This window comes from Helianthus annuus, chromosome 9 (assembly GCF_002127325.2).
Source record: "Helianthus annuus cultivar XRQ/B chromosome 9, HanXRQr2.0-SUNRISE, whole genome shotgun sequence".
Classification (NCBI taxonomy): Eukaryota; Viridiplantae; Streptophyta; class Magnoliopsida; order Asterales; family Asteraceae; genus Helianthus; species Helianthus annuus.
Window position 1 is genome coordinate 95,054,747 of NC_035441.2, and position 24,918 is coordinate 95,079,664.

The 24,918-nt window shown below is 36.4% G+C and overlaps 2 protein-coding genes and 1 long non-coding RNA gene across 8 annotated transcripts; 2 read left to right on the forward strand and 1 right to left on the reverse strand.

The window, feature by feature from the left end:
- The first annotated feature begins 918 nt into the window (after nucleotides 1-918).
- LOC110877674 (pentatricopeptide repeat-containing protein At2g16880) lies at nucleotides 919-10,049 on the forward strand. Of its 6 annotated transcripts, none has more exons than XM_035976859.1 (7): nucleotides 919-3,716; nucleotides 3,797-4,075; nucleotides 4,605-5,299; nucleotides 5,526-7,436; nucleotides 7,843-7,959; nucleotides 8,368-8,919; nucleotides 9,540-10,049. In XM_035976859.1, exon 1 carries the CDS (start codon nucleotides 957-959, stop codon nucleotides 3,288-3,290), a length of 2,334 nt encoding a protein of 777 aa, XP_035832752.1. In that variant the 5' UTR covers nucleotides 919-956; the 3' UTR covers nucleotides 3,291-3,716; nucleotides 3,797-4,075; nucleotides 4,605-5,299; nucleotides 5,526-7,436; nucleotides 7,843-7,959; nucleotides 8,368-8,919; nucleotides 9,540-10,049. The 6 variants fall into 6 exon arrangements, with proteins under 6 accessions (XP_035832752.1, XP_035832753.1, XP_021981536.1 ...); XM_035976860.1 differs by having other exon boundaries at nucleotides 3,833-4,075; XM_022125844.2 differs by having other exon boundaries at nucleotides 919-4,075.
- A 5,903-nt stretch (nucleotides 10,050-15,952) lies between these two features.
- Nucleotides 15,953-19,557, reverse strand: LOC110877676 (protein MAEA homolog). The gene is made up of 7 exons (XM_022125851.2): nucleotides 19,155-19,557; nucleotides 18,448-18,642; nucleotides 18,227-18,349; nucleotides 17,157-17,342; nucleotides 16,869-17,002; nucleotides 16,515-16,701; nucleotides 15,953-16,321 (listed from the first exon to the last, which is right to left on the reverse strand). Exons 1-7 carry the CDS (start codon nucleotides 19,422-19,424, stop codon nucleotides 16,220-16,222), a joined length of 1,197 nt encoding a protein of 398 aa, XP_021981543.1. The 5' UTR covers nucleotides 19,425-19,557; the 3' UTR covers nucleotides 15,953-16,219.
- Nucleotides 19,558-21,698: 2,141 nt separating this feature from the next.
- Nucleotides 21,699-23,140, forward strand: LOC110877677. The gene is made up of 3 exons (XR_002557222.1): nucleotides 21,699-21,821; nucleotides 22,296-22,349; nucleotides 22,871-23,140. It is a non-coding gene; the product is annotated as an uncharacterized LOC110877677 (long non-coding RNA).
- The last annotated feature ends 1,778 nt before the right edge of the window (nucleotides 23,141-24,918 follow it).

Below are 24,918 nucleotides of genomic sequence, written 5' to 3' on the forward strand. Positions count from 1 at the left end.
AGTATGATATGGAATGGCTTTATATACTCCATCACAGGTTAAATATACAGAAGATGAACCAAAATTCAAACACGAATCCATGTGAATGCTGATCTACACCGTAAGATTAGGTTTAAAAAACAACCACAACCGTAGGATCTGTGTTTCTTGTGAGAGATTTGTGTTTCTTGAATAGGAATTGGATTTTTATGCAAAGATGTGAGTGCGATATGTGTTTCAATCAGAAAGTGAGATTCAGAAGTGTTGTTTTGGGGTTTTTGAAACCTAGCTCGATGTGGAATTAATACAGAGGGATAAAGAGGGAAGGAAGGAAGAAGAAGATGAAAGGGAAAGAATGGTGGAGCGCGTGTGAGGATTGAAGCTCTGATACCTGCAGTAAGAGAGAAACTGATACCTGCAGTAAGAAGAAGAAGAAGATGAAACAGATATTTTGTCTTTATGGTTGACTTTCTATCCAGCCCTTTATGCGTATGTTTTTGTTTGAGTTTTTTTAAATCAAAATTGTGAGGAATTCACACCTAGGATCAAATTAGGGTGGGGGCTGGATATGAGGACACGTGGCCTATCAACTTTTCCTTTATTATATAGGAAGATATGTCCAATATACAGTTTGATGACATGCGCTTTATACAAATTAAAAGTCACCAATTATATAGAGGTGCATTTAGATCAACCCTTTAATAGCCCTTTGTTCCTTTTTAAACCTAACATTTACGAAACTTTCGAAGATCAAGTGTACTCTATAGTGCTAAAAAAGCGGAGCAACGAAGGAATATAAGCTCTTGCTTGATCCTCGTAACAAACTTCATAACCGATTAACTATAACTAAATCTAGTTAGTAATAAAAATCGAACCAAATTGACCCATACACCCCTATGCTCGCCGTAGCCTGAAGCCTCCCACATGAGTAATGGTAGTCGACTAATACCCCAAATAATCTCCAACAAAAGACAGTGATGATGAATAATAACACATCATCATCGTCTCCTCCAAACACACCACCTGCAACTCCATATTCACTAACCGAAACCCTAACCCTAATCCTCTCCAATACCACTAATAATCCCACCACCTCTTCAATCTCCCAATTCATCCCTTATCTAACCCCAACAGTCATCCACTCAATCATCCAATCCAAAACCCTCAAATCACACCCCCAAATTCTTCTTCATTTCTTCAATTTCTCCCTAATTCACGCCCCAAGTTTCTCCATCGGATCTCCCACCACTCTCCCCTCCTTCTTCACCCTCCTCCAAACACTATTCGCCCACAACAAATACTCCGATGCCAAAACTCTCCTCGTCGATTTCATCGCCGCCGACACGCGCCGCCTTCTCCTCCGCCGCATCCTCCACCCCGCCCGTGACATGCCACGTCATTCCAAAGCTCTCTACGACACTGCAATTGGTGCTTATGTGCAAACAGGAAACCCTAGTTTTGCTATGATTGTGTTTAGAAGGATGAAAAGGCTCAGAATTTGCCCTAAGTTGATTACCTGCAACACTTTGATTAATTCACTGGTAAAACACTCATCTTCTCACTCACTTTTGTATTCTAGACAAGTGGTTAATGATGCTATTAAGCTAGGAGTTGTTCCTAATGTTAATATGTTTAATATTATCATAAATGGTTATTGTTTAGAGAATAAGTTTAGTGAAGCTAGGGGCTTCATTCATAAAATGAGGGACTTTGATTGTGTGCCTGATAATGTTACTTACAACACTTTGTTAAACGCTTTGTGTAAGAAGGGGCGGTTGGGTGAAGTTAGGGAAGTTTTGTTGGAAATGAAGGGTTACGGGTTGTTTCCGAATCGGAACACTTATAATACTTTGATTCACGGGTATTGTATGCGGAAAGGGTGCTTGAATGAAGCGACTCGTGTGCTTGAACTAATGACGGAAAGTAATTACTTGCCGGATGTTTGGACTTACAACACGTTGATTAGCGGGCTTTGTGACGAGGGGGATGTTGACGAAGCGGTTAGAGTTGTTGGGAAGATGGAGAAGTTGAAGTTGTTGCCTGATGTGGTTACGTATAACACGTTGATTGACGGATGTTTTAAGTGGAAAGATGGTTCTGAGGCGGTTAAGATTCTTGATCTGATGAGTGAAAGAGGGGTTGATAGGAATGAGGTTACGTATAATATATTGGTTAAGTGGTATTGTAAAGAAGGGGATATGGATACAGCTAGCCAAACGGTTGAGCATATGGAGGGTAGTGGATTTGTTCCCGATAGTGTGACCTATAATACTTTGATTAATGGTTATTGCAAAGCGGGTGATTTAAGAGAAGCGTTAAAGATTATGAAAGATATGATCGGGAGAGGTTTGAAGATGGATGCTTTTACTGTTAATACTGTTCTGCACACGTTATGTGTAGAGAAGAAGCTAGATGAAGCGTATAGATTAGTTCAAGATTGTAAAAACCGAGGTTATATCATTGATGAAGTAAGCTATGGAACGTTAATAGTCGCGTATTTTAAGAACGGGAATGCTGATGACGCGTTAAAACTTTGGGATGAAATGAAAGAAAGAGAGATTGTTCCCAGTATTATTACTTATAACTCGATTATTGGAGGGCTGTGCAAGTCAGGTAAAACCGATCAAGCGATTATGAAGTTGAATGAGCTTCTAGAAAACGGGTTATCACCCGACGAAACAACGTACAATACAGTTATTCTCGGGTATTGTTGGGAGGGAGATGTTGAAAAAGCGTTTCAGTTTCATAACGACATGGTTAAGAACGATTTCAAACCCGATATTTATACATGTAACATTCTTCTTCAAGGGCTTTGTAGTAAAGGGTTGGTGGAGAAGGCGTTTACTCTGTTCAACACGTGGGTTTCGAACGGGAAAAACGTCGACGCAGTAACCTACAACACGCTGGTATCGTGTTTGTGTAAAGTTGGGAGATTTGAAGATGCAATGGGCCTCGTTACTGAAATGAAGAAGAAGAACTTAGGGCCCGATAAATATACGTATAATGCGGTTCTTGGTGTGCTTACAGATGGCGGAAAGCATCAAGAGGCGGAGGATCTGATGTCAAAGATGATCGAATGGGGGGATGTGTTTGACGATGCGAATGCGTTAGGAGTTAAAGAGGAAATAGATGCAAGTTCAGGGGCTTATTCGGAAAATATTGACAAGCTTTGCAGTGAAGGTAAATATAGGGATGCGATGAGAGTTTTTGTAGAAGTATCAGAGACGGGTATGGCTGTGAAGAAGTCTACTTGTATCAATTTGATGTGTGCACTTGTTAAGAGAGAAATAAGTAGGTCGAATGTTGTTTGACTGCAAAAAGTCAACGGATGTATTATCATAAAAATAAGAGTAAATTTCACTTTTTGTCCTTTATGTTTACACTGAATTTTGAAACGTGCCCTTTAAAAGTTTTAGTTTCAATTTATGTCCTTAAATCACATATTTTATATCACTTTAAGTCCTTTACACTAAACTGAGTTAAATTACTCAGTTAGTTTTATTTAATGCAAGGGTATTATTGGTATTTCATATTAGTTATTTTGTTTTTAAAAATAAATAAAAACAATTAAAGGTGGGCCCAGCAGACCACACTCACCTAACACCTTTTCTCCTTCCACCATCTTCCACACACATCTGAAACCGATAGGGGAGAGACGGCGAAGATAGGTGTCGGAGAGAGAGAGAGAGAGATAGGCGACGATTTTCCGGCAAACAACGGCAGCTGTGATGTCTCCGGTAAGAACAACCGCCCTTTCTTTTTTTGATTTCCGATCTGTAAACTTGTTTCGTAAAAGTCTTCCCTCACGATTTTCCAGCAAACAGTGAATTGACGAATGGATAGTGAATGATAGGGTTAGGGTTAGGGTTTGGAATGAGTTGATTTGGGGGAGAAGAGGCGAAGGTGTAGAAGAGGAGAATAAGGCAGTTAACGGAGATGATGAATAGGAGCAATGGAGATCTGGTTAATGGTGTTTTGAAATTAGGGTTCATTGAGGAAGATGATCAGTATTGTCTTGCAGTAGTAGTTTGCCCATCAAAGTGGAACAAATGTTCAAGTCGATCTTATGATTCTGATAATGTGATTTACTTGGTAGGTAGGTTACTCACTCTTGTACTTCATTTAATTGTATTGAATTATTTTTAAAAACAAAATAACTAATAGGAAATACCAATAATATCCTTGCATTAAATAAACCTAACTGAGTAAATTAACTCAGTTTGGTGTAAAGGACATAAAGTGATATAAAACATGTGTTTTTTGGACATAAATTGAAACTAAAACTTTTAAAGGGCACGTTTCAAAATTCAGTGTAAACATAAAGGACAAAAAATGAAATTTTCTCTAAAAATAAAACATTTTGAGTTTATAATATTCATGTTTTTTTATTAAGAATTTTTAGTATTTTTTATTATAAATTCAGCAGCAAGTAGTTGATAAATTGATATGAGGTTCATTTGGGTTACTTTTTATATTTGATCTTTAAAATTTATATCTATTAATAGACAGATGGCAGCTTGCCAAGATATCGTCAAGGAGGTAAGCATCGATAAAATTGTTTGATTCTTTGTGTTGGTGCTTTTGATGTTACTATGGGCACTTACTTATATATTTGATTATTTCAGGTTATTACAAAGGCTAGTACCTGAGGAGAAACAACTGTCTTTTACTCCGAATAATGTCAAATACGGTGGGCCTATTCATAATACTGAAAACAAGGAGAATAAATTTAGAAACCTTAAGTTCCATTTATCAAACCAGAAAGAAACGAGTAAATCCGTTTTTAGGCCGGCTAAATGGCAACATATTGGCGATGGACGATCGGATCGAATAATGGAGACTCATCAAGTGATAGTGATACAGAACAAAGCCTTACTGCATATTATGCTGGTGCAATCACACTTGCAAATTCACCAGAGGAAATAACACGACGTGAAAGTCGTTCAAAGCGTTTTGAAAAGAATCATGGCAACCGAGCAGCATCTAATCTTGCAAAAACCAAAAACGCGGGTAGAAATTTGTATACTAGAAGTGCAAATGCCTCTGTTGGCAAATAGTAACCGTTTCGATGAGGGTACCGCCAGCAGGGCAGTTGAAGATATCGATTGGGATTCTCTTACTGTTAAAGGAACGTGCCAAGAAATTGAGAAGCGTTGCGCCTCACTTCTGCCCCCGATCCTACTACTGTAAGCCTTTTGCCTACCAGGAAGAGAAAAGGGGTAACGGGTTGAATTCTACTGATAATTCTGGCGAATGGTTGAAGGCTCATGGTGCATGTCTTGCTACTGATAATTCTGGCGAGATGATGCCTGATGCCAAGGTATGTATATTCTGATCATGAATGCTCATCCATTTTGTAGTCATGAAATATGCTGGTCAACTTGGTGGGGTAACGGGTCAAAATGGGTAACTTTAGACAAATGGGCCACACTTTTTGAATTCTATAAATAGTTACATTATCCGTAATAAGTAATAATAATATACACATCAGCTGAATTTTGATGAGAAGTGCTTTAAATGGTTGGGTTTTGGTTTTCAATGTGCAGGCTTCCATGGCTTCTCTATTCATGCCAGAGCCCGATGATGCGGTGGCCCATGGGGATGCCAGTCTTGCTATTAATGATTTTTTGACCCGTATCATAGCCCGTTTTGTAGTAATAATAATCACCCACAAGAAATCTGTAACAAAAACTGGGTGAGCTAATCTACACATGGGGGCATGGTTTCGATAAAAAAGTGTATGATGATGATGAAAGAAATATTTTTGTGAGTTTACAAGTTGATTTCTTATAATGTTGGGCATTGAGTAGGTCATGGGTCTTAGTTCAGAAGTGATAGATATATTTGGGTATTATAAGATATGTTCTAAATTTGACTCTAGTTTTATTTCTTAAACAAAATCATTTAGAAAAATGACCAACACGATTGAATTTACCCCCAATGAAAGTTTCAAGTTAAAACAATTTTGATGTTTTTGAACATGGAATTTATGCGGAGCTAAAGACTCATCAGCATTGAGTTTGTGTGTATACAACCACGTTACATGGGGTCTAGAGACGAGAATCCACGTCTCATTTTTAATAAGAGCATTGTATTTATCCTGCGTAGTGGTGTGCCAATGTGGATTATGCGTAAGGGGCTAGCGAGTAGAGGATGTGGTGACATGAAGGTTAATCTTATCAATTGTTGTTGGGTTGGAGTGCCCAAAAGGTGAACAAGGGTGGTTATCATGGCTAAGGGTAGTGATGACTGACTGGCGAGAGATCGATCGGTTGGGGATGGGGAAGGATCTGCCACCTCGAATTCGGATGATGGAGGGTTGGTTTAGATTTAATTCATGTGCCAAGTGGCTCATCTCAGGCTTTGTTTCCCCATCATATGAGAAATAAAATGAACCACCTGCGAAGAAACTGAAGTTTCTGTAACAATTTCTAGACAAGGGTGGTTTCATAAGTTTACTGCAAGAATTGCAACAGGAGTAAATGATATGGTTCCAGAGGCTTCTGTCAAGTGTTTCCAGAGAAAGCTTGTCATTGCGAGTTGGGCCAGGTGTTGCCTTATTAGAGGCTTTAGCCTGCAGGGAACAGACGCAATAGCATTGTTATTAAACACGTACCTTCTTTGAACAAGAGGTCTCGCCACTTGTTGCTTATCTTTTGCAGTGGGAAAAGCTGTGGTGAAGTTAGGGTTCGCCAGTGCATCTTTAGGCACACGGCTTCATCTTCCCAACTGTTGATGCATGTTATGTGACAACAGCTTCGATTATGGTCTTTGGATATATCGTCAAAACTTGGATAATATTGAAGACTTAGATTCCGAGGTTAACAAAGAGGAGATCCAGAATTATACACATATTAAAAATCAAACGCATTGAACAGTAACGCAGGGCATTTTAGGGTTTTAATACCCTTTCAATTTTCACCTCCTGCTATCTTTCCTTCATCTCACACATGCAATAGAGAGAGATAGATGTTGGTGCAGGGAGGACTCCACTGCCTGAGAAAGATGCAAACGACGGCCGGAGGAGAGAGATCGGAGGACCCCACCGCCTTAGAGCGAGAGAAAGATGCAAACGACAGCCGGAGGAGAGAGATCGGAGAAGAGAAGGAAGGAAGACAAACGACGGCCGGAGGAGAGAGATCGGAGGAGAGACGACGGGGTTTAAACGTTTTTAGCGTTACAAGTGTACAGTGAGGTGGTGATCTGAGCAACAAGTGTACAGTGAGGTGGTGATCTGAGCAACGAGTGTGAGACCTGGCGAAGGGGATTTGGTTCAACACGGCGGCGAGGACAGTGGGGATTAGTGTTCCGATGACTCTGTTGGTACTCCGACGAGCACCCCCATGCTTGAATGTCAGTTTTCCAGTCAAAATAGAAACAACCATGGTTAGATACACACCTCCAGTGAGCCTGGGTTGCGACGGTCAACCCTCCGACGAAGCACATGCAAAGTTCAGGTCAGCCCTCTTTACCTAAATGTTCTGTTTGAGATTCAGGTCGGGGATCCGAAGGTATTACGCATAACTTAGTAAATTTTTATTTCGCCTATAAATTTCGTGTGTGACATAAGTAACCAACTTAGAAAATTATTTATCACCAAGGCTTTTATTGTGATCTGTTTCTGTTATATCGTACACAAATTTGATATTCCACATGAACATAAATCATGGAAAATTGACATTGTGAGATATGTTTTTGATAAACAATTAGCTTTACGGGGGTAGTCTACACAATTAATTGCATAAAATTCAAATGAGCATTCGGGTATTATGCTAGAGTGATCAATCTTGGGCAATCTGCAACGGTTGTTCAGCAAAGAAAATTTTCAGAACTCATGTGATAATTATATCATCTCTTTTGCAGCCATGCACATGCCGTCCTTGACCCTAAATCAATCTCCTGAATTAGACGAACACTAACTAGATCGATATTCAGTATCGTCTTCATCACAACTCAGCGTTCAGTTCACCTTTGATGAAGGTAAACATCGTATTCCCTTTTGATAATCTTTATGCATACGCGAACTATATACCCGGTCATATACCCGAAGTTTTTAATTTATATTATTATTTTCCATTAACCCTTATCTATTATAGGAGTTGATTAAATATAATCAACAAAACACACCCTTTTTCTACAAACAGACCAAAGAAGTAATAATCCATAATGTTAATATTTTCATGTCAGTGTTTCTGTTTTGCATTATTGTGTTTGGAATACATATTTTTGAATGAGTTACTAAAATGGCCCAAGACCTCTTTATAGATTCACAGTTTTAACGCCTTCACTACTTGTACAAAGTTATTCTATACATTCAACATTTTAATAGATTAATAACTTTTTTAATTGTAATTATGTCATTTTGCATATATGGTCCTCGACTTGCAGCCTGCGAAAATAGGTTCAGTATGTTGTCTACGGGTTGCGCTAAGCGGTCCTGAATTGTTTTTGGTTTTGATTGTTTGGCAATGTATATTTGATTGGAAAGTCGAACAGATGAAAGCTGGGAAAAATGTTTTGCCATATGTGACAAAGATTTGGGTGTCTCTTTTGGTTGGTAAAATTGTTTGGTTGTTTAAAACATTGCTGGTGAAAGTGTCATTCAACCAGTATGTGATTGGGACACTTACGGGATCACCGTTTATTGAGCCTTAACAAGAACGCGAAGAGGAGGATAGAGCGATTGAAGAGGTTCATAAGCTACAGAACGCGGGGGCAATTTCCAGCCCGATCTGAAGGCGAATATATTCAAGAAAAGTGGAAGGTTTATTTGTTGGTACTCCAAGAACCAACACCAGCACTCCCATGGCTGGTACAACTGGTAAATTTTCCAAATCTAAAGAAAGCCGATGAGGGGATAACTATTGAGATCACAAACGAAAAGCAGGCAAAAGTTGCAGCCAAGCAAATATTCCTGAATGTTGCTAAACATGGTTCCAGGTAAGTTCTCTTGATCTTAATTTAATGTTGCTTTAATCGATTTGTTTTTCAAACATTTTCGACTGGTTGATCATGTTTTGTGTTGTAAACGTATGATAAATAGATTTGTAAACGAGCAGAGTTGCAATCGAGTTACTTGAGATTGTTCTCGATTCCAACTGAGCTTAAACATGCCCGTGCGTGAGCTTGAGCCTAGATCAACAAGGATTTTGTCATTTCTGAATTTAAACATGTATGTAGGCAGGCAACCTTTAGTTGTTTGCCACGGCTGGAGTTATTTATATGGGTTGTTACAAAAATTTATTACAAATTCTTTTTTCAAAACTTGTCCCAGCTCTAACCTCTACTTCGAGGACACAAAAATACACATAAACTATCACATCTCTTGATGATGAAGGCTTTATAAATATCAGTGGTACATTAATCAAGTGGGCCATGGTAACATGTTTATTTTATGTTCGTCAATGTTAGCGTTTATTTTTGTTTTTGAAGGGACTCCCAAATGGGGTTTCACATGAAAAGACTTGAAAGAAATGGCCCCATGAGGATGACGGGTTAATAAATATGATTTATCTTTTTTTTTTGTTGTTGCCACAATAAATTACTTTGTTACACTGCAGCTTATGTTGAAGGTTTAACTGGGGATTGTTCTTGCAAGTACTGATAAGAAGATGAAGATGAGGACCATGACAACTGAATGTATGCAGGGTTGTTTTGCCTAAGATGAAGATGACGACCACGAGAACTGAATGTGTGCAGAGCTGCTTAGCCTAAGAAGAAGTACCTAAAAGCACGCCTCGACAACAACAAAATTTAATTGGTTCATTATAGAATCTTTGGTTATGATAGTAACAACTCATGAAGGGGTGCTAGAAGAATTGGCCGATAAAGGTTAATTGCTCACGGTACATATTTCATTGATTACAAAAACTTATCTTATGATTTAAATCTTAAATTTATAGTACCAACAACACGAACCAACTGTTAAATCAGGATCAGTTGAAATGGACACACTTTCTTTGCAAAACAGGTTAGTTCCCCGCCGCAACGCGCGGGTGGGAACAACCTAGTTTATAACAAAGAGTAGTTTCCGAATTTGCTAATCAACAAGAATCCCGAGTTTGAGACTTTATGCGTATTCCGAGTTTGTTGAAGCTTATAGCTTGTCCGAGTTTAAAGCTCACAATATATAATATCCGAGTTTATCCAAGAGATATTCATATAATGTACCAGTTTATCAAACTCATGTAGAGAGTCCGAACTTATCATGAGGACTCATGTCCGAGTTTAATGCACATGGAGTCCGACTTTATCGAGAGGTCTTATGTCCAAGTTTGTCTTGTAATCTAGTCCGAGTTTTGTTTATAATGTACGTGGGCCTAGCCCAGTGTGCATGTTGTGGTTATATAATTATAAACAGTATGTATAAGGGTTTTTGGAAAAAGATAAGTCTGTGAGAGCATTCCAGAAACAAAAAACCCATTCCTACTCGCATGTTAAAACATGATAAAACCGTTAAAACCGTTCAAATGAAAATGAGATACTCATTTTTTTAGTGACATGCCAATTTAAAACCGTTCAAATGAAAATGGGTTGATTTGGGCCTGTATACTACTAATAACAGTTAATAGAAAGAATGTAGCAATCAAGAAATCAGGTAAAATGGGTTGAAAGATGACTAAAGTGCACTAACTGGTATATTAAATGCTTTAGGAATGAATGAATGCTGAGGTGGATGGGTTGTCGATGACACAATAGCTATGTGTTTCTTGCCATATCGGTTTCTCTCCTTCCAAACTATGAAGTGAAATGAGTGTTGTAGAATTAATATGACTGGAAGAGGCCGGTTTTCATCTAATGATATCCGGTATATGTATAATTAAAATGATTTGAGTGAGGCATTGGTGGGCAATGATAGGAGACCCAGAGAAATCTGGGTTCGATCCTTGAGCCAAACTGGTTTTACCGGCAATTTCACCGTCTACGGGCGGGTGGGTTACCGGGTTTTCCCCGGAATTGATAGTGGACTCGGGTTATTCTCGGAGTACTCCGTTTGGTTCAGTGGGTGTCCCGAGAGTGCTCGGGATTGATTCTATTGGTCGTTATAAAAAAAATGATTTGAGTTTTAACCCGGACACTTTTTAGTCCTTCCTGTCCATTACGTGTTTATTTATTGAACATTCGTATTCGTTTGCTTATTAAAATTAAAATTACTAATCATTGTATTGTTAAAATTTGGTGATGAATAAAGTTTTGTTGTTTGCCGTTCAAAAAAAAGTAATCAATCTTTTCGATAAAACAAAATATGAGGTTGCAACTTGCATGCTTCCAAAATATGTCATACAATAATAATGATTATGTATTAATTATAAATAGTTTTTAATATAAGTAACTTTTTCAAAACGTATAATATGTAAATAGTACAATGTTATAATATGTAAATAGTATATCAAAATTCATTTTTTGAGTTAATTACGTTTTTTTGTCTTTGTGGTTTTTCAAAAATCACTATTTTAATCCATTGGTTTAAAAATTGTCAAGACAATCCTTGTGATTTCATTTTCGTAACTATTAAGCTGGAGGGTGTGGGAGCGCCACCCTCGCCACATCACCATCTATAGCGCGGGCGCTATATAACCACACCGCCATCTTTAGGGGGGGGACGCCATGGTGGTGTCACCAACATGTTAACGAGAGAGAGGGGCGCTATAACGGGAAGAAAAGGTGGCTGAGATAGGTTAAAGGGGGCGCTATAGTGTAAAGGGGGCTCCATCCCACACCATGCAATTTAAAGGGGGGCATGATAAAGCCCTATGGCTGAGGTGGATCCTACGTGTCGCTTACGTGGCCTGATAAAGCCCCTAGAGGGCTCCAACCATACCCTCCAGCCTTACAGTCCACCCACACTAACGCCATCCAATTATTATGTTAGTTTATTTGAAATGGCCTTAATACCCCTGTTATTAAAATTAAAATTATATTAAAGAGTTAGTTACGTTTTTCGTCTCTGTGGTTTGTTAAAAATAGCCATTACAGTCCATTGGTTCTAAAAATAAACAATAAAGAGTTGATACTGTTTTGGCAATTTTTAGAACTAACGGATTGTAATGGTTATTTTTAACAAACCACAGTGATGAAAAACGTAACTAACTCTTTATTTATTTTAATTTTAATATAATAGGGGCATTATGGTCATTTCAATACACAACAGAATAACTGAATGACGTTAGTGAAGGTGGACTATAATAATTACGAAAGTGAAACCATATGGGCTGTTTTGGCAATTTTCAAATTAATAGACTGAAATAGTGATTTTTGACAAAACACGGGAAAAAACGTAATTAACTCTTATTTTTTATTTAAATTTAATTATTATATCGTTATCTAAATAAAACATCAAAATTTATTTATATCTATCAATATATTTTTTTTTTAAATTTAAATTCTAATAAATGATTTCAATTAATGTCACATGTTATTCTCTCCTTTAACCTAAAAAAATTATTCATATTTTTTTGAACTTTTTTAATAGTTAATTAATACATGAATATCACTTATCTTTATCAATAATAATAAAATTAATTAATAAATGATTCCAAATAATTAATTAATTAACTTAAAAATGTTAAAAAAGTTGAATTAGTTACAAATCACTACACGGGTTTGTGTAGTATCCGAAAGTTAATTTACATATTCATAATATTTACACACAAATATTAACGTATCAATATAACACAATAAGCAATGGATATATTTAATTGAAATATGTTATTATTTGTAATACAATGTAATGAGTTCGTCATATATTACAACTAAAAAAATTATCTTTTTAATAATTAATCAAAGAAATTTATCATTTTTAAATAATTAACTAATTAACGATTCCAAAAAATTGTCAACCGTGTAATACACGGGTTTGTAATACACGTGTAATAATTAATAAAAAAGGTTCATAATGTATATTTTCTCTTTTTTAATATTCAATCTTTGTAATATACTGGTTTCCAAAGAATATTACGTATCACCCATTTATATATTAGTAACAAAGGGTGGAGATACAATAGGAAGTTTATTTGGCTAGGAAGGCTAGGAAGTGATCTTGACCATCCATTAAGTTAATCAAGGGCTAAGATTAAATCAGGGAAATTGAAAGGAAGAAAAGAGGCGCGTGAGTTTGTTCAAGGGCATTCTAGTCAATCCAAGCCAATAGTTTATCTCTCCTCCAATTCCCCCCATTTTTTAAACGTTAATAACTCTTTCATACGACATTAATTTTTTTATAAAAATTGCACCAAAAAAACGAGCGTTTTTTTATCTTTAAAACGAGTATACTATTGCTATATTTTAAAAAAAAAATTTAAAACCCAGTTGCGTAAAACGCAATAGAAAAACCACCAGTTACGTAAAACGCAATGAAAAAAAAAAAACCTAAAAAATGACATTTTTCTAAAACGCAATGCACCAAAAACACAAAGAAATGACTTATTTGTAAAACGCAATGGCCAGAAAACACACAGAAATGTCTTATTTGTAAAACGCAATGGCCAGAAAACACATAAAAATGTGTTTTACCTAAAACGCAATGCACCAAAAACACAAAGAAATGTCTTATTTGTAAAACGCAATGGCCAGAAAACACTTAAAATGTCTGTTTTCTAAAACGCAATGGACTGAAAACACATAAAAAAGTGTTTTACCTAAAACGCAATGCACCAAAAACACAAAGAAATGTCTTATATGTAAAACGCAATGGCCAGAAAAAACTTAAAAATGACTCATTCTAAAACGCAATGGACTGAAAACGCCTAAAAAATGTGTTTTACCTAAAACGCAATGACTAAAAACACTTAAAAATGTGTTTTTTTTTTTTTTTTTCTAAAACGCAATAGCCAGAAACCACATAAAACTCTCTTATTTCTAAAACGCAATGGACACATAAAACTGTGTGTCACTGTGAACTGTCTGAATTGTCTACGAATTACTGTCTTCGAAATGAGCCAATTTCTGGAAAATTAATTTTTCTGATGCGTTTTTAGTACAGCAATTTAATCGAGTGATTATCTCCAAAATCACCGGAAAAAACGAGATTTTTTTATGAAATTAAACTGGGTTTTCTTCAAAAAAAAGCTGAAGAACACGTTGATCGGGTTTTGAATCATTGATTGGTGATGAAAATCACACTATAATGTAGTGATTATTGAGATAGAAAGTGAAGAAATAGTTGAAGATGGTGGGTTTTGAAAATGATTGGTTTTGAATTTACTGGGTTTTGAAAAAGGAAGAAGAAGGAGTTGGATTGACTAAAATACCCTTTCTCTTTATTTTAAAATTTGTCACATGTCATAATCCTATGGCTTCCTATCATTCCTAGCGAAAATTAACTTCTTTTCCCTAGTAACAAAATACTAATCTACTTATTTATTTATCAAAAAGAGACCCGTGCCTTACCCAATCTATTGCCATCTCTAGTTACAAACAAATAGTAACTCAGAGCACATCCATAAGGTAGGCTGTTGCATTTTTTTTTCTGTTCAAATTGCATCTCTTCATCCTAATTCCTAACATATCTTTTGTTAATAGTGTTAGCATTACGGTAATGTCTTTCCAAAACTATGTTTTAAAATCCGGTTTTTATACCGTACCGGATTTGACTCAGAAACGTTTCAACCGGGTGTACCGGGCGGTTTAACCGGACGCTTCAACCGGTACAACCGGCCGGTTTGAACCGGTTTTTAAAACATTGCCTAAAAGCATGCAAGTTGGACATGACCCGTTTACGTCGTTTATCCAAACAAGTCAACCTGGATGTAGGGGTGCTAAACGGGTCGTGTTCGCGGGTTGGCGGGTTCAACCCGACCCGAACCCGAAAATTTTAGACAAACCCGAACCCGACCCGAACCCGAAAATTGTGTCATACATTTGAACCCGAACCCGACCCGAATATTCTCAGGCTGACCCGAACCCGACCCATTCAACCCGAATTTTTTTTATTTTTTTTATTTTTTTCAGCAAATTAATATACTAAAATTAACATCTACTACAAAAAACACAAATTTATATAATAAAATTACAATCAAAATCATAAAATATTATGTCAATTTCCCTTTTTAAGTTATATTTATGACATAAAATTACACACCTAATCAAATTGTGACCTAAAACATATTGTAAAAGTATAATTTTAATATAAATGGGTTAAACGGGTCAACCCGCCAACCCGACCGGGTTGACCCGAACCTGACCCATTTACCTAAACGGGTTCGCGGGTTCAACCTGAAACTGACCCGAACCCGTTTAGCCTAAACCCAAACCCGCGAATTTCGTGTTAAGTTCGTGTCGTGTTTTCGGGTCGTGTCAGAAATTCACACCCCTACCTGGATGGCAGGCCAAAACAGGTTTACAAATCAAATAAAGTTTAATACAAAATTTTTAAACCGGTAGTAAGATGGGTTACATGTTATAAAGGATTGCAGTAAAATTGCAAACGGGTTGGCCAGTTAAACAAGTAAATTCTATATATCCGAGCTTTTTGTCTCTTGTTTTAAACGCTTTGACTTCTCTAACCTATTTAATTTAGAACCATTGGCAACACATTTAATCCAAATATTTCAATGAAGCTGTTAAATGTTAATTACTCACAGCAAATCAGTGAATGTAATCATGTAAATGTACAGGTGACAACATGAACAGGCTAGCTGACTCACGGGTTAAAACGGGTTGGGTTGAGACGAATTGAACCAATATACTTGTATTATACTTTTTCTACAGTGCCGATTATGATCAATAGGCATGATTACTTCACTAATAATAATAATAATATATAATATGTGAGAAAAGTTCTAATACAGATTTACAATTTCAAAATCTATAAACCAAAACATTGGTTTGGTTTTGGCTCAAAACCGAACAGACCCATGTTCGCTCTTCAGGACTGTATACCAGACTGTGTTTACCATTAAATATGCGGATCGTAACGTAGTTTACTAAAATCTACAAATAACAAAATACATAGTTACAATGTCGGCTTATCACGTCATGTCAATATGATAAACTTTTGTACCAAACACGATTGAAGTCAAACAGATATATATTTTCAAGTAACTGAAAAACAAACTGTACATTTGGACATTCAAACAGACGGTTCCAATGAAGGGAAGTTTTATGGTTGATTTAGGTACAAACAGCAATTACAAAGACAGATAGACGGAAGGTGATTAGCATATATATACATACATAATGTATATATGCAATAAATAGAAATGAGGGTTGCAGCATACCTCTACTTAGATGAGTAGGCATATTATGAGATAAATGCTTTGGTGACTTCAGTATAGTTGCAAACCAAGCCTGTTCTTGGACAGGTAATTTTTCCATTATTGTTAGTTGCCATTTCCTCAAGAGCCTGCATTAAAAATAATTAAAAAATAAAATTTTCCTGCTAATTTCATTAATGAAACATGTAAATTGAGTGACGGGTCAAAGTCAAACAGGTTATAAACTAAGCCAACAATGCATACAGTCTCCTAAATTGCTTTTCCAAACATTTAGATTATTACTATAATAATAAGGTTATGTAATCGTAGTATATATCTAACCTTAGTGCTGTAAACATAGCCATTGGGCAGGACAAGTGGGGGGTTCTCTGTATCCATTAGCTCTTTCGTTATATAACAGACAAGCTTTGAGTGGTGTTGCTTTGAGAAGGGCAACGGCATTGCGAGTTTCCGGAAGCTTTCTTGAGACAAAGGATCTTCTTTTGTGCAATCATCCTCATAACAGAATCTAAAGCGGTCAAGGCAAAAACTAAACATATCTAGTACAAACAGGAAAAAAAATAATAAACCATTCATAAGACTCTTTAACTATTATTGATTTGAAAACAATGTAAGCAAAAAAAAAATAAAATAAAACAATGATGAAAGTGTGTTATGTTACACACATTAGGATACGGGGTTTTCAGAGCGGATAAGCCTGCTTGGAGATAAATATTCAACAAAGGCTCCAGAGTCATGCCGTATAGCCTACAAAATTCTTGTTTGAATTGATCCATTAAGTAATCCCATTGCTTTGGTTCAAATAAAACCTGCCACCGAAATAGTAAACTTAATTAGAGTAATTCAATTACGCTAACCAATGAACACGTCATAAACAAATTATCATATCAATACAGATTAAAGTTATAATTTTGTAATTTATAGTGAATATGTTACAAAGCATGTATTAGTAAGAATAATAACCTTGTATATCTCGCATCCAGTATTACTTGTAAAAGCCAGTGTGGCAAAAACTTTCTGGAATTCTTTCATATATGTAGCCGCCCATGGCGCAAGGTACTTCCGCGCATAAATAACTGCCTGAACATTATTTTCATTACGCACCAATTCAATGAACTCCTGAAGTCTTAACTGAAACTCAAACTTGCTCTGTCATAAATAAAAAACTAATATTAGCAATGTTGATGCAAAAGTTACGAAACCCAGAAATTTAAGCTCGGATGTGTTCAATAATACATAGTGAAATGTAAAAAGAAACAACTAGATAACAAACCCAGTGCATGCTTCTTATATCAATTAGGGTTGTAAACGAACCGAACGTTCAGCGAACAGTTCGTGAACCGTTCGGCGGGAAGTTTGTTTATGTTCATTCGATTAATTTAACAAACGAACACGAACAAAATTTTTGTTTGGTTAGCTTAGCAAACAAACACGAACATAGGTCTCGTCTGTTCGACTGCGTTCGTGAACGTTTGGTAATATGTTCAGTTAAGTTCGTTCATGTTCGTTTGATTATATTAAAAAATAATAAATAATAAACCTTTTATCTAAACATATTGAAAACTTGAAACGTTATTTTTTTCTAAATTAGCTAAAATTTGGACAGAGACATTTTTTGGGATAATTACGTCTAAGTTAGTTAAACTCGATTCATCGTTTGGTAGTTGTAATAGACTTCTTGTGTTTTGATTTATCATTTGATGGCTATATTGAACTACTTATGTCCAATGTTTAAGGATAACAGTATTTTTATATTTTATTTTCAAATTAAATGTCCGTTTACGTTAGTTTTTATTTGATTACGTTCGTTTGTGTTCGAGACTCGTGTTCACGAACTGTTCGTGAACAATTGAATTTCCTTAACGAACGAACACGAACATAAACTTATGTTCGGTATGAGTTCGGGAACAGTTTGTGAACATGTTAATTTCCTTAATGAACGAACACGAACATGACCTTGTTCGTGTTCGTTCGGTTCGTTTACAACCCTAATATCAATAGTAATTACAAGTTTTTAATTATAAAAAAAGTACCTTGAATTTCTTTAACCTGGACTTGTTATCAGCACACCAGGCTAAAGCGGGAGCTACCTCCTTATTATGAAGAGCATCGATAACTTTTTTGGCTTCATAAAAGATATCAATATCAACAAGATCCTATCAAAATAAAAATATCAGAGAATCAAAAAACACAATATCAAAGACACCATTGCCATAACAGAAGCATAAAGAAACACAATATCATTGCCAAATACCTGAATGTTACTGCTTTCAGCAAGCTTTGTGGCAGTATCATAGTACGACATTCGCAACATATAGTCCACCAGAATTCGCTTCAAGCGCGTGTTATTCCACTCCGATATATTGTCACCATCAGCTGATTCCAAATGATCAAGTCTGGCCCGACACCGTTGCGCTTGAAGACGCTCAGCCCTACTTCCATCTTCCAACTGATTTGTTACAAATTAAAAAAAAAAATATTTTCTGGTCAAAAGTTCCAATCAATCAACATAACAACAATCAAGTACTGCATTTATATAATTAGAACCCTAGCGAAATAATTTCATATTAAAACACACTGATTAACGACATATTTTCCTATAGAAAACTCAGTGTTCCGATCGATCAATCGATACAATAATACTGAAGCAAACTAACCGCAAATTGAAAGACACCGATCAACGAATTATTTTCAAAAGAAAGATTCCTAGCAAACTAATTGCAAACTAAAACACACTGATTAACTAAACATTTTCCGATAAAAAATTCCTACTGTTCCGATCAATCAATATAATAACAATCAAGTATTGCATTTAGATAATTGAAACCCTAGCAAAGTAATTGCAAATAAAAATCCTAGGGTTCCAATCAATGAATACAACAATAATAAAGTGCTGCATTGACATAATTGAAACCCTAGCAAAGTAATTGCAAATTAGGTTTACAAAAAAAAAGAGATTACCTTCCGCTTAAGGCCTTGTAATCTGGAAACAAGTGAATTGAGATGGTGAATGGCGTCGTCATGATCGGCGGAGTGTGGTAAAGCGGAGATGACGGCGGAGACCTCTTTCTCGACTAGGCGGTGGTTAGCACGGATGGTCTTCTTGTAGTGTTCGAATGGGACTCGAAGAAGCTGATGTTCTAATTTTAAGGACTCCGTCAGTTTGGAAGAAGAAGAAGATGGAGGAGCTGCTGCTGCTGCTACGTTGTTGCCGTTGGGAAGGGGGTCCATTGTTGGGATGGAGGAGGAAAACTGAGATCAAGGGGAACAAGGGTGCTTGCTTAGTGTGTAGAAGAAGGTGCATCGGGATGGGCTTTTAATTTTTTTTTTAAGGGTAAACATATCATATGTCTAATTGGGGGGTGTTTGGCCTAGCTTTTTTAATCAAGCTTATAGCTTTTTTAGCTTTTTTTTTTATAAAATAAACTTAACTAGATGTTTGGTTTAGCTTTTTAAGCTTATGTTTATTAGTTTATATAAGTTGATTTGAAGAAACTTATGGGAAGATGGTTATTTAACTTATTTTAAAGAAGCTTATTTAAAGAAGATGGTTTTTTACTCATTTGCCCTCAAATGGTGGATTAAGTTATTTGAATCTGATACACAATGGTTATGTGATATAAGTGCATTGAAGTTTTATTAACAAGCAACTTGTAGAATATAAGCTAATCCAAACACTTAAAAAGAGCTTATCAAATGAAAGAAAATAACCATAAGCTACTTTAAAATATAAGCATAAGCGAAAAAAAAAAAAAGCTAGGCCAAACACCCCCATAATAAAAAAAAAAACAAACAAACTAGTCATGGTCGAGGTACGGTAGATCTTGAGCTGCAAGATGGACTATAAGATCATTTCCAAGTCGAAAATGCGTATCTTAATCCATCAACTCCCCAAGAACTGTGACGATTGGATTTCAAATGTGGACCGGTGAGGATGCATTCCCGTCATCCTTTAAAGATCATATTGTGCAGTATCATGCACGTATACGTCACGCTAATAATCTTGTCCACCGTTATAGTGCGCATGGGTCTCCTAAGTATGCTCCATTTTCCTTTCAGTGCACCAAAAGCACGATCCACATTTTTTCTTGCCCCTACTTTGTCACACCCCGATATTTACAACAAATCCCGGTGGGTCCGGATGGGGAGTATTGTGACGTAAGATTGGTATCCTCATGGTCAAATAATCACAGATATCACAGCGGAAGTCTTGGTTTTAAAATATTATACAAACCAAATGTCCAAATGTTCAAAATAATATACAGACAGCTTGTAATAATAAAGATCCACAGGCGAATCGTAAAATGTACAAAAAGGAGATCAACAGACTACTAGACTTTTTGCAAAGGAGTTGCAAATTCCTTTTCTAGCATTACCGAGCAACTTCCAGCCTATTTACGTACTTGCACCTGTAACTTAGTCTTTTGAAAATACGTCAGTTTACACTGGTAAATGCAATCAACCGACACATTTTGAAAACATTTTCAAAATCATTTTCTGTGCACAAGGCACATGATTTTATAAATAACTTGGGACAATTCAAAATGATCTTGTATACAGTTTTACATGTCTGTCAATACATATGGGGCCCAGTACGAGACATGATTAACCGACACGCCACTTAAACCCACAAAGGGGTATCCCCACGTAATGGGTAAGAAAAATGATGTGTGCAAAATGCAACATATAAATTACATCAAATGTGACATAAAACTAACCCTTTTTTAGTACTAATGTTGGAAAAAGTGTGTTTTGCCTTCCTTTTGTATTTTCAGGGTTAAAAGAGCTTAAATGAACAAAAGAATAAAAAATGCAGCTAAATCTAACAATAATACAAGAAAATGAAAAACGTGGCATGCCCGACCTCTCGACAGCATCTCCCCAAGCAAAAACAAGAGAACAGAAGGCTGAACACGCCCCGTGCTCATTGAGCACGGGGGCATGCCCAAGAGTCTGCAGAAAAAACAAAGTTGTAGAAGCTTCTATTTTCCAACACGGGGGCGTGCCCAGCCAACACGGGGCCGTGGTCAACGCTAAGATTCGCAGAATCCAAGCAAATCTTGATACTACAGATACGCTTCTGCACACGGGGCCGTGCCCAGCAGACACGGGGGCGTGGTCAACAATGCAGACAAACTGCATTTAATGAAGAAAGAGAAGATGGGTGGACACGGGGCCGTGTCCGGGCTTCTGTGCAGACTATAAATAGGGGTGCTTCGTAACACCCCAAAAACGTTAACAATATATATATATATATATATATATATATATATATATATATATATATATTGTAACACCCCAAAATTTATTATGAATGGAGTAAAATGAATTAAATTAAAAACCCCAACTTGGTTGGTAAAATGTGTGTAAATAATTAGTTAGTAATAGAAATGCTTAAATAAAACAAATGCATAACTAGACGGGGTAAATTGGTAAAGCTCTAAAGTGAAAGTATGAATGTATAACAAAACTCAAAAACACACACTTCTCGTGTGTGGAGATCGATCAGAACAGGGAGAAAAGGGGGTTCAACCCTAGTTCTTGAATCCAGCCAAATTAAAGAGAATTTCATAGAAATCGAACTGCATGAGTTAAGAATTCGACCATCTAAACCTATTTATTGAAGTGGTAAGTTAAATTTCTTGATTTGATGAACAATAGGAATTGGGTTTCAACCCAATCATATGTTTATGTAAAAAGATGTGGGAATAGATGTATGAACTTCACTATAGGACAAGATTTATGTGTAAATTCGATTACTTGAAAGATTTTAGTAAAACCCCACTTCATGAATTTGTGTTATGAATAGGATGATCAAAGTAGCTATAATCATGTAGAATCTTGAAATATGATGATGTTGTAATGCTTGAATCTTAGAAGATTTATGTAGGATAAAAGAAGGATATGAACATGGATTGATGGTTGATGAATTATAAGATGAACTAGTAGGAATTCATGCTTTGTATACTTGTACATAATGCTAGTAAATACGATGCCCACCAAGTGTTTGATGAAATGCTTAAAAGAATAATATGTATAATTTGGAAGGTGAATGAATGAGATTTAGTTGTACTAAATAAATGAATGAATGTGTTGTTATAGGCGTGAAAGAAGAAGGTTCCAACACTAGGAAATCAGAAAGTTCACAAGATCGAGGTACGTTAGTGTACATCATATTCTATAACGTTGTCATCTGTTTAATAGTCTCATTTTTGAATTGTGTTGTTATGTTAAAATTGTGAGATTTGATATCTATGGTTCTTCGAAAGTAAAAGCAAGATCCGTCATAAACGGATTGTGAGGAATGAATAAGTTATGAAAGATAATGCATCATATCTGGTTCTTTAGTTAAACCGGGTATGGGAAGTTAAGTATGTATTGAATGAAAGTCTACTCGATCCGTCTTTCTCGGATCGGAGTATGAAGTAAGTATGTAAATAATATGCTTGTTCGTCATGAATGAACCAAATGGAAGTTATGTAATGTTACTAGTATCCGTTCTTAGCGGGTATGTTAAGAAAAGTATGCTTAGTCTCTACCTTGAGGCAAGCATGTAATGAACCGTTTAACGGTTAGTAAAGTAATTGAATGATGTATTACCGTGAAAGAGACGAATCGGTTTATTACTTAGATGTGTTAGTGACGAAATACTAAATTATTTGTTATGTTGAATGTAGGTAAATCCTCAAGCTAGGCGGTCGGACGATTTGGAATGAGCACACTTGATCTACGCCCACTACACGCTTCCATCATAAGTGAATATAACGTGGTCTAAACTTTTGGTCTTATGTACTTTAAATTGTGTAGTATTTTGATGTCCTTATGGTTTGGTTTAAAACTTTTTAGTGGTAGTCTTGTTGTAAACAACTTAAACGTTCCGTTTTGGGTTTTTGTCAAGGATGATTTATGTAGAAATGGTTTACCGTATAAAACAGGTGTTAGTGGTCTATTTATGTACGGGTCATGCCGAAATTTCTAACATCTATTATCCACGTTAAGATCTTTTGTAAATGATAAGTTAGGGGCGTTACATGCTTGGCTCACTTGCAACTCATCCCTTGGCAAACCACCTCTCTCACACTTCACCCACCCACCACCACCATCACAACCCACATCCACCACCATCATCCATCATAGAGTGTGTGTAGTAGTCTCGGGATCCAAGATTGATCGTAAGAGTTCTTGACAATCAAAGGCCATGTTTGCCTAAGTCTCTTACATCAGTTGGTGAAGACAAGCATTTAGTTTAATACTTTTTATTTTTAATCTTTTCGCACTTTTTATTTGGTTATGTTACTTTAATAACTAGTTTCTTATGTTGAAGGTGAAACTTCCTTATCATTTGTCTGCGGTGTCTTGGCGTTATTTTACTGTCTATATAAAATAAAAGATTTACACCATTCATATCTCCACAGTCTATATGGAGATATGTTGGCTACAGGGGCGGACCCACATTGAGTGGGTCAGGGTCCCCGGACCCCAATGTTTTTAAAAATTGTAATAGAACCGGTATATTAAATTTATGAAGGACCCCATAAAAATAATAAGATGGACACCATAGAAACAAGATGGAAGCCGGTTTAGTGGTATTTCACCTTATGTGTTACAAAGCAGACCCCAGTTCGATTCTAGCAAACCGTCTTTTTAAATTTTTGTTTTATATGTAAATTGATAAGTTAGGGTTTTACCCTTTACACAAAAAACATATAGGAGCAGCCACGCAGTGCACACGAACAACAAAGCCCAACTGCCCTTTCACTATCCAATAATCCAACCTGCCACCAAAGGTTGTAGGATCGTTTTCGAACCCAAACGAGTCGATCAGAAGAGTTTACCCTTGAAACGAAAGGCGGAAACAGACAAAACAAGGTCAATTCAGCAAGATATACTCATAAACTGCCTTTCAGATTGATATAATAACAGATTACAACGAGTCGGCACTTCGGCAGCACTTTGTTACACTGACCGGAATTGTTAAATCTAATATCGCATGAAGGGTATATATAGGCACCATGATTTCGTATGAATGGGTTCCATGCGGAATTAGAATTCCATATGGAATCTAATTCCTTACGGAATTACAAGTTGAACCATTCATGCGAAATTACTCTTTCATGCGGAATTAGACCTATCTTGAACTGCGTGCCCTGATCTAACTATCTAAGACTAAGACTCGATACAAGACGAAGTCGACAGACGCATGCACTAACAGACTCCCCCTCGAATGTTGACGAGTCTTCAGTGTCGAGTCTTCGCATCTTCAGTCTTTATCAGTCTTCGGGCTTCTCTTTGAAATATCTTACACTGTAAAGCATCATCAAATCTCTCTCTCCTCTTCAATCAATCAATCTCCCCCTCGAATGTTGATTTCTTCTTTCTTGCATGACCATAAATCCAGGATCAACACTTGCTCTGGCTCTTACAGACTCCCCCTTTCAATCAGCTGGAATCGCAATCTGGCTTTCACAGGTTCAAGATCGTTGCCTGGCTCACACTCTGCTCAGAATCGAAACCTGGCTCTCTAATCACAAGCTTCTCAGGATCGATTAACCCAGCTCTAACTCAAACCTGCACATCCTCTACCACAAACGTAAGTTTTATACCATAAGAACTTTGCAATCATATACACCATTTGCAGATCTCTGATGAACCACTTGCAAGAGAGATTTTAAAAACTTTTAAACACAATCTTTCCCTCAAAATAATGTTAATCATGTTTAGCATT

Excerpts from the sequence above, each read along its gene's own strand:
- LOC110877674 (XM_022125844.2), top strand. The coding sequence starts at position 957 with ATGATGAATAATAACACATCATCATCGTCTCCTCCAAACACACCACCT.
- LOC110877676 (XM_022125851.2), bottom strand. The coding sequence starts at position 19,424 with ATGGACCCCCTTCCCAACGGCAACAACGTAGCAGCAGCAGCAGCTCCT. Across the intron at positions 18,350-18,447 it reads CTGAAAGCAGTAACATTCAG|GATCTTGTTGATATTGATAT; the intron begins GTATTTGGCAAT and ends TTATTTTGATAG. Across the intron at positions 17,343-18,226 it reads CCAGGTTAAAGAAATTCAAG|AGCAAGTTTGAGTTTCAGTT; the intron begins GTACTTTTTTTA and ends TATTTATGACAG.